This window comes from Podarcis bocagei, assembly GCF_964188305.1.
Source record: "Podarcis bocagei genome assembly, chromosome: 2".
Taxonomy (NCBI): domain Eukaryota; kingdom Metazoa; phylum Chordata; class Lepidosauria; order Squamata; family Lacertidae; genus Podarcis; species Podarcis bocagei.
The window spans coordinates 42,920,159-42,934,189 of record NC_138126.1 but is presented as its reverse complement, the minus strand read 5'-3'; the positions used below and the strand labels follow the sequence as shown (position 1 = coordinate 42,934,189).

Here is a 14,031-nt window from a genome sequence, read left to right as displayed (position 1 = left end):
ACTCTAGTAATATGAGCCCAGAGCATTTGGTTACAATAAATACATGGTAGAAATGGCTGCAGAATATTCAAGCAGGAAAAAGCACCATTCCATTGGCTCAGTTTGTTTATATTTTGGGTAGAGAGTGTCTTCTATTAAACAAGATCAATTGTCCTTTCTGTGAACTAGAAAAAGGGGAGATGAGGATCTTTACTCTTGAGGATCTGCCAGGAACTTTATTGCTCTCTATAATCCTGGAAAAGAGGTTGCTCTGCCCTATGCAGAGCCCCTGCTTTTATTGGGACCCCTTGTCACCACAAAGTGAATGTGGAGCAGTTAGACTGAGGGGTCAGTGTTTGTGCTCTGAGGTTAAGGCCTTGTGGCAGCAGAAGTAACATTCCTCACAGCAACACTGCACCTGCAGTGGAAACAATCTCTTAACACCTCCCTTAACACCTCACACACATATACTTCTGCTTCTTCCATATTTACTGATTAAATGAAGTGATAAAGTGCTAGAGAATTAGGTGGATATCACTGTAGGCCCTCCTTTTTTAATCTTTGCTGTTTGTGGAGATGTCAGTTAGAATCTATTAAATCTGCAGGAGGTTTGTGACACACATGTGAGTATGTGTGTCTGGTGTCGTAAACTTTGTCATCCTATTAATATTTATTTAGTCACTGTTCGTTTGCAAATTTCATAACATGTTTGAGCTGGCCTACAATAATAACAGGAAATAATCTTAACTTTAAAGGTGAGGTAGCGTCTACTCATTGTCTACTGAAGTGAAAGGATGGGAGCAGGAGGAATGAATCAAATAATTTATTGCTGTATTGTATCAGCTGCATTTTTAAATACTTGCATATTTTTACCAGTCTCTGCCAATAGAAATAAGCATTTAACTGCTGGTATCTTAATATTAATAACCTTGCTAACCCTAGACCAGGTCTTTTGGTGGGAGGCTTAATGCCTGGGTTTAATCAGTGTTAGACTTTAGAACTGGTATGTTAAAACAGGATGACAGATCCTTCTGTCTTCAGATAAGTCTGTATGAACATGTAAGACCCACTTCAAAGCCCCTGCAATTAGCATGTGAGAGTTAATGAACCTCGGAAAACTTCCCAAATTGTGTTTCTTGCACCCCCTTTAATCCTAGGCAATCAACCCCTGTAAAAGCTTGTTTGAGGTAATAGCCTGGGAGTAGTGAGCCGTTAGCAGAACAAATCATCAAAGAACTAAGTGTGAGAATGCAGATAGTAGGGCCTCTCTCTGTGTTACAAAAGACCTGATCTTCGGTTAGAACATGTGGGATACAACCATTCTCTGAAAAAGGCAAGGATGCTTCTGTGTCTATGAGAGAGACTGAAACTTCCGGGGGAGGAAGGCTGTGGCCCTTCCACTGTAGGTTTCAGATTATATATGTGTGTAAATAAACCATACATCATAAAGACACCAGAGTCTGTGTCCCCCTGGGTTAAAGTGTGCCTGGTACCTCTGGAATCTCACACCGCTCAAAGATAGGGTGGCATATAACAATATTTTCAGCATTAAGCTGCCCAGATCCACTTCATTAACAGATGACAGAAGTGGTGCTAATAGTCTCTAAGCAGCAGATTTAGTAATTCAGAACTGGAGTTCCTTATACAAGCCACACAGTCCATGTGCACCATGTTTTGACTCTGGATTCCCAGTGGGTTAGGCCCTTGCAGTTGGACTGTGTGATGAATCATGATGAGTCACTGTTCCTTTAATTAGAGCATTCTTAGCAGGATTATTACACAGCTAGTTACCCATCTGCCTTGATTTATCTGTGTCTTTTGTAGAATTTTTGAACTACCTATTTCTACCAGGGCATGAATCCTATTGCACACCAGTTGGATCTTAAAATGCTTCTTGCATTTAACAGCAAGCTAGTAAGAGAATTGCTTAAACAAAACATTAAGCTTTGTTAGTGTTTCTCGTTTTGTGTCATATGACCTAGGCTTATAAAATCAGTTATGTTTGGATCACAGACAGCTTTTAGTCTAGCCACCTGTGAAAATTGCTGGAATGAAGAAACTTTGGTATTACTACTATTGCTGCTATTATTATTTCTTCCATCTATATCCCTCTAAAGGTGCCTAGGGCAGTCAACAGCATATCATTAAAGCATTCTAAAATAAGTGACATTCTCAGCCAATGATTTCAGAGTTACCAGTGACAGTATCAAGCATCAGGAGCCTGGGGTAAACAATAATGTTTTGATATTCCTCCTGCAAGCCAATGAAAGATGTATCTCACCAGGGAGGGCTTTCCACAAAGGGAGAACCACCACTGAGAAGGCCCTGTCATGAGTCAACACTAATGAGTCTGTCGCCAGTAGTGGAACAACCAACAAGGCCTCAACATGCAGGTTCCAAGGTGCATGGACAACTGAGGCCAGACTATCCCAGCTGAGGAAAAGAGGCTTAGCCCTGTGCAAAAGGCTGGTCCAGTCACAAGGGTTATAAGGTTATAGTTAATGGTACAGCTAGGTAATTTGGTGATCCCATTCACATTAATGAGATATGAGTGTCCTGAGAGAAAGGAATGCCCTAGAACAGAGGTTTTCGACCTTTTTGAGTCCACAGGTCCCTTGACCAACTACATTCTTCCTCTGGCACCCCTGTGGGGTTCAGGAGCCCAATTATGTCGCCCCTTGCCTGCAGAACTGGCAGCCCCTCACTTTTTCTGGAACACCCTCCTTTGTGGAGTGTTCCCTCAGCTTCCTCTCTTCTCCCATCTCCATGGGAGTCTTCTGGGCAGCTGCTGCTGCCACTCCTGATCTCTGAGCTGCACCCCCCTGCCCCAAAGAGAGGTGCCTTCTCACACCGTCCCACAGGGGCCTGGGACTTGTCTGTCCATTCCCAGTGTAAACCACATTGAGTTTTTTCCCCTTTAAAATATAAAGTGGTATAGAAATGAAATGAATAATAATTCTAATAGTAATAACAATGGTGATTAGACATTCCATTGTGGCAACTGTAACCTAGGTTTAAGGTGCCATTTGGCGATTAGCTTATATATTTTGAGTTTCTAACACTGATGAGTGTGTGTGTAGAAACTAGCCTACTGTACAGAGTTAGAATTAACATTCAGTGTTGCCCCACTCTTGCCTGTGGCCCTTGAAAGGTTGGCCAGAAGGGAATGTGGCCCTCAGGCTGACAGAGGCTCCTCAACCCTGATGTAAAGCATATAAACTGCCACTGATCTGTTGCTTCCTGCCATTATCCTCTCGGGTCATTATTAACCTATTTTCCTCCAGCTGATCTCACAATACTAAAAATAAGCCACCAACAGGGAGAGTTAGGGGCATTTTCAGGAGTGTTTGGCGCGCATGCGCGCGCATGCACACAGACACACACACTGCTTGGTTCCCCACATAGAGCCTTCCTTGCATTCAAGCAATCTTGACTGATACTTATAGTTCGATCTAAGAGTTCAGTCATTTAAGTTGTGGTTACTATATTCTTCTTCTATGAACCTTAGCATTAATGTGCAGGTGCTGTTTTAAAAATACTTTTTAACAGCAGCTTTAAATGTTCAGATAAGACTTCTGCTAATAGAAACGCCAGATTGCTATCTAGAGTAATCAATACCAAAACAGTGATATGAACTTGCCAGCATGCTGAGTAAACAGTGTTATGTTAAGGATGATGTCAGATGAGAGGAGTTGTCAGCGGAATTATATGTATGCATCGTAGCAGGGCACCAATAATTTCCGGTGGAGATACTGAACAATAATCCACATGGTGCAGAATAGCTGTTGGCTAGCTCATTCAGGCGTCTTTTGAGGACCTGATGCAGTCAGTCATAGTTTTTAGTGATTTCTCTCGGTTGCATGTCAAGTTAGGACATTTGCTTTACTGACATGCAGATTTGCAAAGGACACTCATGTAAGTGTACATCATGTAAGTTCTTATACAGGGCTTGGATTTTGGGTCTCTCTAAACACTGGATAGACAACATGTAGTTAAATTACAGTTGCGAAAGTGCAGATTTCATAGAATCATAGAATTGGAAGGGATCCAAAGGGTCATGTGGTTCAACCTCCTGCGATGTAGGAAACACAACTAAATAACCCATGACAGAAAGCCATCCAATTTCTGTTTCATTTCCAGACATACTAATGGATAATAACCGCAGAGCTTTCTTCTAACAAGCAGACTATAAACATGATCACTCAAGGTGGAATGTGCCTCAAAACAGCACTGGGTTATAAGCTATCTGGTGCAGAAAAAATATCCCAATTTGTTTTATTATTTACTTATTTATCAAAAATATGTTTAGGGTGCTTTTCTGGGCAAATAATCATCCTTGCAGTCAACAAAAAGCAACAAAATTTTAAACTACAACTCCGCAGCACTACATATTTTTTGTTTTAACAGAGCCAGAAGAAATGTAATTTACCCATAATTAGGGAAATGGATTTTTTCCTTTAAAGCATCAGTAAAATCTGTCATGCAAGTTTTGGTAATTAAGATTGCTTATCAAGTTTTCCTTAGTCTAACCTCACCAGAATAAAAGCATTTTGGGAATTAGAGCTCTTTTCCCATCACAACTGAAATAATCTTCAGAAACCGGTCTGCAGAATTAATACTACTACTACTACTACTAATAATAATAATAATAAGAAGAAGAAGAAGAAGTCTCCCATCTCACTGAGTTCCTCCAGCCACTCTCGGTGGCTTCATACAAATTGAAACACAATATGACATCAAACATTAAAAACTTCTCTGAACAGGGCTGCCTTCAGATGTCTTCTAAAAGTCAGATAGTTGTTTATTTCCTTTTCATCAGACGGGAGGGTGTTTCACAAAGCGGGGGCGAGCACCAAGAAGGCCCCTTCGCCTTTTATTCTACAAAAGGATTCCATAAAACTGTCCCTCTTTTAAAGTGACCACTACATCCTATGAGAAACATTCTTTTATAATTTATGTGTTTAAAAACCAGCTATACAACAAATACACCCATTATATATGGATCAGAGAACATCTAGGTCATCTGCAGGATTTCAAAGGGAATCTTCAGGCCTTGGTGAAGGTTGGTTACTCTTGCTGCTGTATGAAGGCATCACCTTACTCCTGCTCTGTCTGGGACAGGGCAAACTCATCACTGCTCTTCTCTGGGCCCAAGTACATATGCTTCTTGTTCTTCCAACACAACGGCACCAAGTATATGGGGCAGAGGGGGCTTCAGCCACTTTAATATTTTGGGGCACAGGGCTCAGCCCCCCACAATATTGAGGGGGTTGCCACCCCCGCCATCAGTCCCCTTCCCCCCCGCCCTGCTGGGTAAGCGCTCAGCAGCCAGGCAAGACTCGCGAGGGTGAACATCACCCTCCGCGTGCCCCATCCCTCACACACTCTGGGTACAGCTAGTAGCTAAACCCATCAAGAAACGCACAGCCAATGATGTTAACAGCTTCCTCTTATCTGCTAGGAATTAAGAAAACTGCTTTGAATAAATGGTGCCTCCAGTCTGCAGTTACTATAATAATAAACATTTTTTAAAAAGTGTGCTGCTCAGTTAATCAGGGATGTGTTTTAGTCTGTATTGTTTCTGGCCGGTAATCCAGATTATTATTTTCCCCAAGCCCTGTGAACCATGTTTGGCAGGTTAGTGGAGCCTGTCATTCACCTGATGTCACAATGATGTGAGGTGACCCTATTTTGCCCACGTGAAATCAAACTATGCAGGCAAAGTATTAGTGATCAGCACTAATCAGATGATCATTGGGGCTTTGTAGGTGTGCCTGCAAACTCCCTATTGGCTTGAGCCAGGTCTCTGCATGCCTATTTCTGATGTCAGGTGGAGGGCAGGTGGAGGTGGCTTGGCCAAAATGCCTTGTGAGGCAAAAGGGTGAGGCCTTATGGGCCTAACTAGGCACGTGGGCCAGAGATTCCTTAAACTTTGTTTGCCACTGTTCCATGGTAAGACATGTTCAAAGCTGTGTTCCTCAAGGGCTGCCCTAGAAAATGGTCCAGACAATTCAAGTGATGCAGAATGTAACTGATAAGGCTATGTGTGTACGCCCATCTACTACCTACATTACAGTGTTTACACTGACTGTCAGTTTGTGTCCAAGCCCAATTCAAGGTGCTTATTGACTACTAAAGCCCTACATACCTGCATGGTTCAAAGACTCCTCCTTCCTCCTTGTGTGATGCGGCTGCCTATTAAGATCTTCAAGCAGGGCTGTCCTCAAAATTCCAGAGAGAAAATCACAGTGACTGGAAGAAGTAGGGCCTCCCCTTTAACAATCACTAAACTCTTTCAACTAGATTTGGAACGTGCATGTCTTTTTTCGGAGCCCTGCTTTAAAAGTCAAAGCTTATCACATGCCAGATAACACCTTTTTGGAGTTCAACAGAGTTAGAATACCTCCATCACCTTCCCTCACTTGTCTCTGAAACCTGCCCTATAGTTGAAATAAGGGTTATTTGAATGAACTTACAATTATCAAAGCTGTAAAATGAAATGCAACTGGTAAGTTCAACGTAAATAGTTATTAGCTAGTGGTTAAGAGCCAAGTTTGGCAATGCAACTTACTATATAGCCATACACTATGACATCAATCCAAGGCAGTTACTCCCTGGATAAAGACACAACACTGCTCTTGACCCAGTTTTCTGAAATCCGAAAGCACTTGCTATTTGTATAGATGGGTCAACAGGTGCACATGCATAGAGAAACTTCATTTTCTTGTTTGCCACTCTGTGCACAGTTTCTGGAAAAAACCTGAAACTGTAAGGAGTAGCACATTGTCAGACTAATTATAGTGTCGATTGCTACTTCTCATGAGAAATTTCAAACACACCTTCAGAAATAAGTGATTCAGACAAAAAGCCACTTACGATCATAAGCCCTGCTGGATCACACCAAAGGGCCACCTAGTCCTATATTCTGTAGCCACAGTGGCCAACCAGATGCCGGTGGCAGTGGTTTTCAACCAGTGTGCCGTGGCATTCTGGGGTACCCTAAATCATGGTCAGGGGTGCCGTGGCCAGCACTGACCTCTGTCCCTCTTTCTTTCTTTCTTTCTTTCTTTCTTTCTTTCTTTCTTTCTTTCTTTCCCTCCCTCCCTCCCTCCCTCCCTCCCTCCCTCCCTCCCTCCCTCCCTCTGATGCCCTATTGCGTCTCTGCCTCCCAAAGGCTTGCACAGATGTTTGTGGCAGCAGCTCTGGCTACAAGCTCCCCAGGCAAATGGTGCCTCTGGGTCTGGCCGGGGGGGGGGGGGCTTCCCAGACCTCTGTGTGGCAGTGTGAGGAGGTACCTCTTTTGGGGGTGGGGGTGGGGAGCTCAGAGACCAGTGGTGGCAGCTGCGGCTGCCCAGAGGACTCCCAAGGAGAGGGTAGAAGAGAGGAGGCTGAGGAAACACTCCACAAAGGAGGGTGGTCAAAAAGGGGTGAGGGGCTGCCAGCTCTGCAGGCAAGGGGTGACATAACTAGGCTCCTGAGCCTCACTGGGGTACCGAAGAAAGAATGTAGTTGGTCAAAGGAGCCGTGAACCTAAAAAGGTTGAAAACCTTTGGCCTATGGGAACCAGATGCATGCAGGAACATGAACGCAACGGAACATTCCCCACTGAAATTGAGTGGGGTACCACCTCTGATACATGGCCATTGTAGCATGCATGACAATAGTTATCGAGGACAAGACTATCAATGGCTATCTAAAACCCTTTTAAAACCAGCTTTATTCTTTGCATGCACATCAATCTCTGACTTTTGTCTTCTGGGTTTCTGGGGGTTTTCCTGTTGTTATTCTGTCTCTCACAGCTACAGTAAACCTACCATTAAAATTATGGACTGGTCATTTCTTCGTCAGAGGGCAAACGGGCAAATTTAGCAGGGGATCAAATACTTTCCCCCCTCACTGTATGTGTAGCCCTTGTAAGTGTGCCTAGTGACTAGTGCGCCATGCGCTCAGTTGAGGAACTGAGATCATTCATTGCTTTTCCTGAGCAATAAAACTGTTTACACTTGGAGAGCTCCACTTTCAGGAAGCAATTCAGTTTTGTCAAAAAGTAGGATTAATATTTACCCACTAGCTTAGAGTTGCAGTTAAAGGGCTAACTAAGGTTCCTAGTATCACCTGGTCTAAAGTTTTTTAAAAATTGATTTCAGCTTTAGAGCCAAAGATTTAACAGAAGAGGGCATTAGAAAGAGTTAAGTCTGATAGCACACACAGAAGCTACATGTAAAATGAAATTTGCTGGCTATGTCAAGTTTGCAAACTGCAAAGAAAACTCAAGGTCCAGGAGCAAGTACTCGTTGCAGTAGGTTTTTGTGTGTGTATATGTGTGTTTGTAGATGAGCCTTGCCCAAGAGAGTGCCTTATTTTGGTACATCTTAATTTAAGCCTTATCTACAGCACTTGAGGGACGCGGGTGGCGCTGTGGGTTAAACCACAGAGCCTAGGACTTGCCAATCAGAAGGTCGGCGGTTCGAATCCCCACGTTGGGTTGAGCTCCCGTTGCTCGGTCCCTGCTCCTGCCAACCTCGCAGTTTGAAAGCATGTCAAAAGTGCAAGTAGATAAATAGGTATCGCTCTGGCGGAAAGGTAAATGGCATTTCCATGCACTCCTCTGGTTCGCCAGAAGCGGCTTTAGTCATGCTGGCCACATGACCCGGAAGCTGTACGCCAGCTCCCTCGGCCAATAAAGCGAGATGAGCGCCGCAACCCCAGAGTCGGTCATGACTGGACCTAATGGTCAGGGGTCCCTTTACTTTTTATAGCACTTGAACAGCTTTTATCTATAGTAGGCATAGTGCAGTTTATTTTTCCTACCTGCATCACCCGCTGGTGATTGCTGCTAATGGGACATGCAGTCAGTAGTTAAGAGTTGTGACCCCTCAGAGTTGTGGAACATAAATGTGTACATATTTAACTTCCTTCCATTTTTAATGTAGGGGATTACTAATATCCCCCCCCAAAAAAAATCCTATAGTGCTTTCAATGTCTACACCTCTTGAATTTATTTTAATACTGGGTCAAGTCACTCTTAAACCATTCTATTCTTAATTTTGTTTAAATAGCTTAACTTGCTCCATTGGCAGAACACACTGTGAAGGTTGGTGTGGTTTCAAGATTGCCCCTTCCTCCTTGGGTGCCTTCCACCTCAGATGACACCTTTTGGCTCCAACTTACCCTTTGCATTGGTTCTCAACTATGTGTGGTAGGTAGGGCGGAATCATGTTTCATCTGCTGGCAAGTCTTTACAGCTTCCTTTGTTTTCTCTGGACTGCTTTTAAAGAGAGAGAGAGAGAGAGAGAGAGAGAGAGAGAGAGAGAGCCTGTGTGTTAAGAGTCCACAGCTCACATGATGTCATGCTGTTATTTTTCATGAACTAATGCCTTCCCTGTTTGGGGAGGAGCTGCTGAGTAATTAAATGATTCATTGGTTTCTGTATTAAGCCACCTTCCTTAAGACTTCATTTTACTGCATGCAGCGAGTGAGTGTAGAATAGCTTTCAGCAGAGCTATTGTAGGCATGTTGCTCCTTTGTTCAAGTCATGCACTGGGAACAGCTATTGCGGCTCAGAAAAGCCAAGGTAGGTTAGAGAAAGGGGGATCCTTTCTTTCCCGTTAAAAAGAAAAAAACAATTGTAGTTAAGTTTTTATTAAGGGTTTACTTAATAAGAGTAGTCAATATGTTGAGAAAGTTAAATGCTAATTTCATTTCCATGTGACTTTTCCCATTGTAGACATTTTTGAGGCTTGGCTACATACCAGTATATTTTGTTTGGGAGAGTTTCAGCATCTCTGGCTGCTATGGAATTTTTGTGCTCAGTAAATTGATGTAGATTTCAGACTCGGGTGGGTACATGAGAACGAAGGTGAATCATCCTGGAAGTTTAGATACAGTCATGATATTGATACCTCATAGTGTTGAATGAACCTTACTTCGGATGCTCACCCATTCAGCCATTTGCACAAGCATACTCCTGTTCTGGGGGATGTGGCCCCCACATTCCAACTGTATTTTTTATTTTTTAAAAAAATTATAGGCTGCTTTTCAAACAAAGTTTCACAAAGTGGTTTTTAACAGATTGGGATCCGTGCTGGCCCAGGATCGTATGTGGAAAGGAAGCATGAACACACAGTCACACAATAAGAGACTGAATTTACTTAAAAGGTTTATTTGCTATACATACTATTACTGTGCTTGCTATGTATGCTGGAAATATAGAGCTTTTGGAAGTATCACATTACTCTCTCTGTTGTACAGGATAATACCTATGACCCAGCACAGTTAACTCCTTTGCTCTTCACTTTATTGAAGCTAGCGTCTGGATGAAATTTCTTGACCCTCATCCTTTTAAGTTCTCCAAAAACTGGAGAGGCTTGCTGGTATTCTTCTCACTGATTTAGAGGTTTCACCTGAACATTGAAGAACAATACCTAAAGAAACAAGATAATAATAAAATAAATATATGTTTGCTTCATAGATGAAGCAAAGTGCATTTTGAGTGGAGGCTGCATGGTATTAAAACAGTTTGTAATGTTTACTTTCTTATTATTTCCCCAGATTGAGCGATTAGATGTAAGCAGTCTAGCACAAACATCCAGTGCAGTGGCCTCCAGCACAGAGTGCAGCATCAACGCAGATTCCATTGATGGAACGCCAGATCCTCAGCGCACAAAAGTGGCCATCACCCACCTGCAACAAAAAATACTGAAGTTGACTGAGCAGATCAAAATAGAGCAAACAGCTCGGGATGACAATGTGGCTGAATACCTAAAACTGGCCAATAATGCAGACAAGCAACAGAGTGCCCGCATCAAGCAGGTATTTGAGAAGAAGAACCAGAAGTCAGCCCAGACAATCCTCCAGTTGCAGAAGAAGCTAGAGCACTACCATCGGAAGCTGCGAGAGATCGAACAGAATGGTATCCCTCGACAGCCCAAAGATGTATTGAGGGATATGCACCAGGGGTTGAAAGATGTGGGTGCAAAGGTCACCGGCTTCAGCGAAGGAGTGGTAGACAGTGTTAAGGGTGGACTTTCCAGTTTCTCCCAAGCAACCCATTCGGCAGCAGGAGCTGTCGTCTCCAAACCCCGGGAGATTGCCTCACTCATTAGGAACAGGTTTGGGAGTGCAGACAATATTGCTAATCTGAAGGACTCCTTGGAAGAAGGTCAAGAAGATGGGACTGGGGGGAAAACTCTAGGTGTTCATAATTTTCAGTCAAGCCCAAAATATGGCAGCGAGGACGATTGCTCCAGTGCCACATCAGGCTCTGTGGGGGCCAACAGCACCACAGGGATCCCTGTGGGAGCACCAAGCTCCAAAACGAACACTCTGGATATGCAGAGCTCAGGGTTTGATGCAATACTGCATGAGATTCAAGAGATCAGAGAGATGCAAGGACGGCTGGAGGAATCTTTTGAGAACCTTAAGGTTCACTATCAGAGGGATTATTCCTTGATAATGCAGGCTCTGCAGGAAGAAAGATACCGGTGAGAATTTCAGTCTAACTTTTCACTGATACTACTGATGTTAAAGCATACTACTAGATGCATGCATTCATTCAGCACTAATAGTCTCACAGGTATCAGGCAGCACCCGTAATATATATACACAATTGTCCCCTTCTACATGTGCAGGTTTCTTCTTCCAGACCTTCACCTCTTTCAGCTTGCTACTTTTCACAGCACACGCATTCTGAGTCCCAGTTTTAGAAACCAAAGTAGCCCTGTGCTACAGTTCCCTGCCCATCTCAAAATCCTCATCCTGTTGGATGAGGGATTTTTTGAGCCCAACCTTTTCCGATGATCTACATAGAGGGAGAGGGTGGAAGACAGAGGGTTCTAGGAGCAAGAATGTTCTATGGCTGTGAAAAAAAATTAAAGGCCAAAGCTAGGACTTTACTCTGGAAGCTGTGAGCCAGTGCAGTAGTTGTAATACTGGTCTTGTAGTCACCCAACACTTAACAAAATGCACTTTGCAGGCTTCAGTGCTATGCTTCTCTAAAGGTTTGTGATACCTTCAGGGCCACCAAATCTTGGAGAATACTTCACCCTGTCTATTATTATGATATTGGTAGTTGCTGTTCTTTTGTTGCCTCCAAAAAGTTGTACCTTGAGTTACATATTTTTTTTTAAAAAGTCAGATATTTGGATTTGTTGGTCCATGATTCCATATTGAAATTGGGAGGGCCCTAATTATACAATATTATGCTGATAGTATTTGTTCAGCCTTAGAGCAAGTATGAGCGGGCCGTGTTTTATTATTGAATAAAATAACTTAATGTATCATTTGGCATATGGGTCTTAGGATACGATATACCTTTAGGCAGCACTAATTGGTTTTGACTGCTTTTTTGCCATTTGCAGACATTGAAGCACAGAGTGTATTTTTTTTTTATTCCCTTTGTTGTATTTGTAACTTTGAGGTTATATCTGCTTCATTGGGTTTAAGGGTAGTGTTAAAAAATCATTATCCTTAAGCAATCAAGATAGAGATATTTAACTGATTGCAAAATAACAGCATTGTCCCAAGAGTTCTTCCTCATCACCCTTCTGTATCACATGAAACTAGCTTTTAGACATCTTGGTATACACTCATTAGGCCATTGTTACCTGTTCCCAGAAGTGGCTCATAGGATCTCAAGTCTTTCCTAATCCTGCTACTTAAGGTGATCTTAACTAGTAATGCTACTAATTAAAGCCACAGTTTCCTGCATGCAATCTGTGTTCTCTTCCACTAGCTGTGGCCCTTTCCCAGATGTTTTTTTCAGATGTTCCTATGACTAGACTTTTTTCCCCTAGGGTGAGGGAATGTATTCATGATTTTTAAACACTCACATTGCATTTGGTTGTTGTAACGTACATCTACACCAAATTTCTCAAACTGGTTTAAGCACCATAGCCCCCACCCTTGAGAATTGTAATTTTCTAATGCTGTAAGATCTCCAACCCCACTCTGCTATTCTTTATGTTTTAATGTGTTAAACTAGTTCAGTTTATAGTTGATATCTGTAGCATTAAGCTGCAAGGAGGGAAAAAAGCACACTTGTTGTCAAATATATACTATCTCCTATGCGCCATAAAATGGTAAGAAGGGCCTAGGCTTAGTGGTAGAGCACCTCTTTTACATGCAGAAAGTCCCAGCTTCAGCCCCCAGCATCTCGAGATATGACTGGGAGAGACCGCAGTCTGACCCACTGCCAGTCAATACTGAGCTAGATAGTCTGATTCCGTATAAGGCAACTTCCCATGTCAGTCACACGTCTGAGTTCTGTGTGTGTGTGTAGAGCCCCTCTGTCAGGAAGATTCTATAGCTAGACAGAGTTTTGGCAGATGCCTGGCTGCCATCCTCTGTTTATAAGGAAAAGTTGCTTATATATTAGTTATGTTTCCTAACAGAAAGGAGGTTAATTGCACTCCTTTACTATAAAGCTAAAATCATGCTGTCTTCCCTCTCCCCTCTTCCCCTCAGTAGTGTGGAAGTTCCCTTTCTGGCAGCTTTTGTAGCTGTTACTGCCATTAAAGCATTGAAGATAAAACAAAGAGCATTGCGTCAAAAGCTTTATTCGTTAACTCTCGTTGCCTTTTTTACTGTGTAAGGTTCCTTGCTGAGGGATTAGTAAAATCCACTTTAAGACACCCAAAAGATGGGGCTCTCCCTTGGCCTTGGTGAAGTGATAACTGATGCCAAGAAAGCATATGGTAGTTTGCTGAAGGCCATAGGTAGAATCGGTATGGGAGTTCAAGGCAGGCATTTCTCCGTTCTTGTGTTTAAAAATGACCCCAGTATGAAAGTCAGGGGGTTACACCAAAGGGTTCCGTTTCCTGTACAAAATTTTATTTCTCTAATGCAGTGGTAGCCAGTGTGGTAACCACCATAGATGGTTCAACCTTAGTTTCCTGTCCGTTGGTCATGCTAGCTGGGGCTGATGGGAATTAGAGTCCTGTGATCGTTAGGGGACACGGTGTTAGCGATTCCTGCTCTAATTAGAATAGTTGGCGTTGCATGTAGTTTGTTTATCATTCCCTGTTTGCAGCCTGCCTTCTTGCTGATGGCATT

The 14,031-nt window shown here is 42.8% G+C and overlaps 1 protein-coding gene across 7 annotated transcripts in view; it reads left to right on the top strand.

Annotated features, from left to right (window-relative positions):
• Positions 1 to 14,031, top strand: part of TMCC1 (transmembrane and coiled-coil domain family 1) — a 128,671-nt gene that overhangs the window by 97,404 nt on the left and 17,236 nt on the right. For 6 of the 7 annotated variants that reach the window (XM_081184156.1, XM_081184157.1, XM_081184160.1 and 3 more), the window contains one exon: positions 10,531 to 11,462. In XM_081184156.1, coding sequence (XP_081040282.1) covers positions 10,531 to 11,462 — 932 coding nt within the window. Of the gene's footprint in view, positions 1 to 9,413; positions 9,554 to 10,530; positions 11,463 to 14,031 lie in introns of those variants that run through there. The other variant, XM_081184158.1, reaches the window with a different exon arrangement.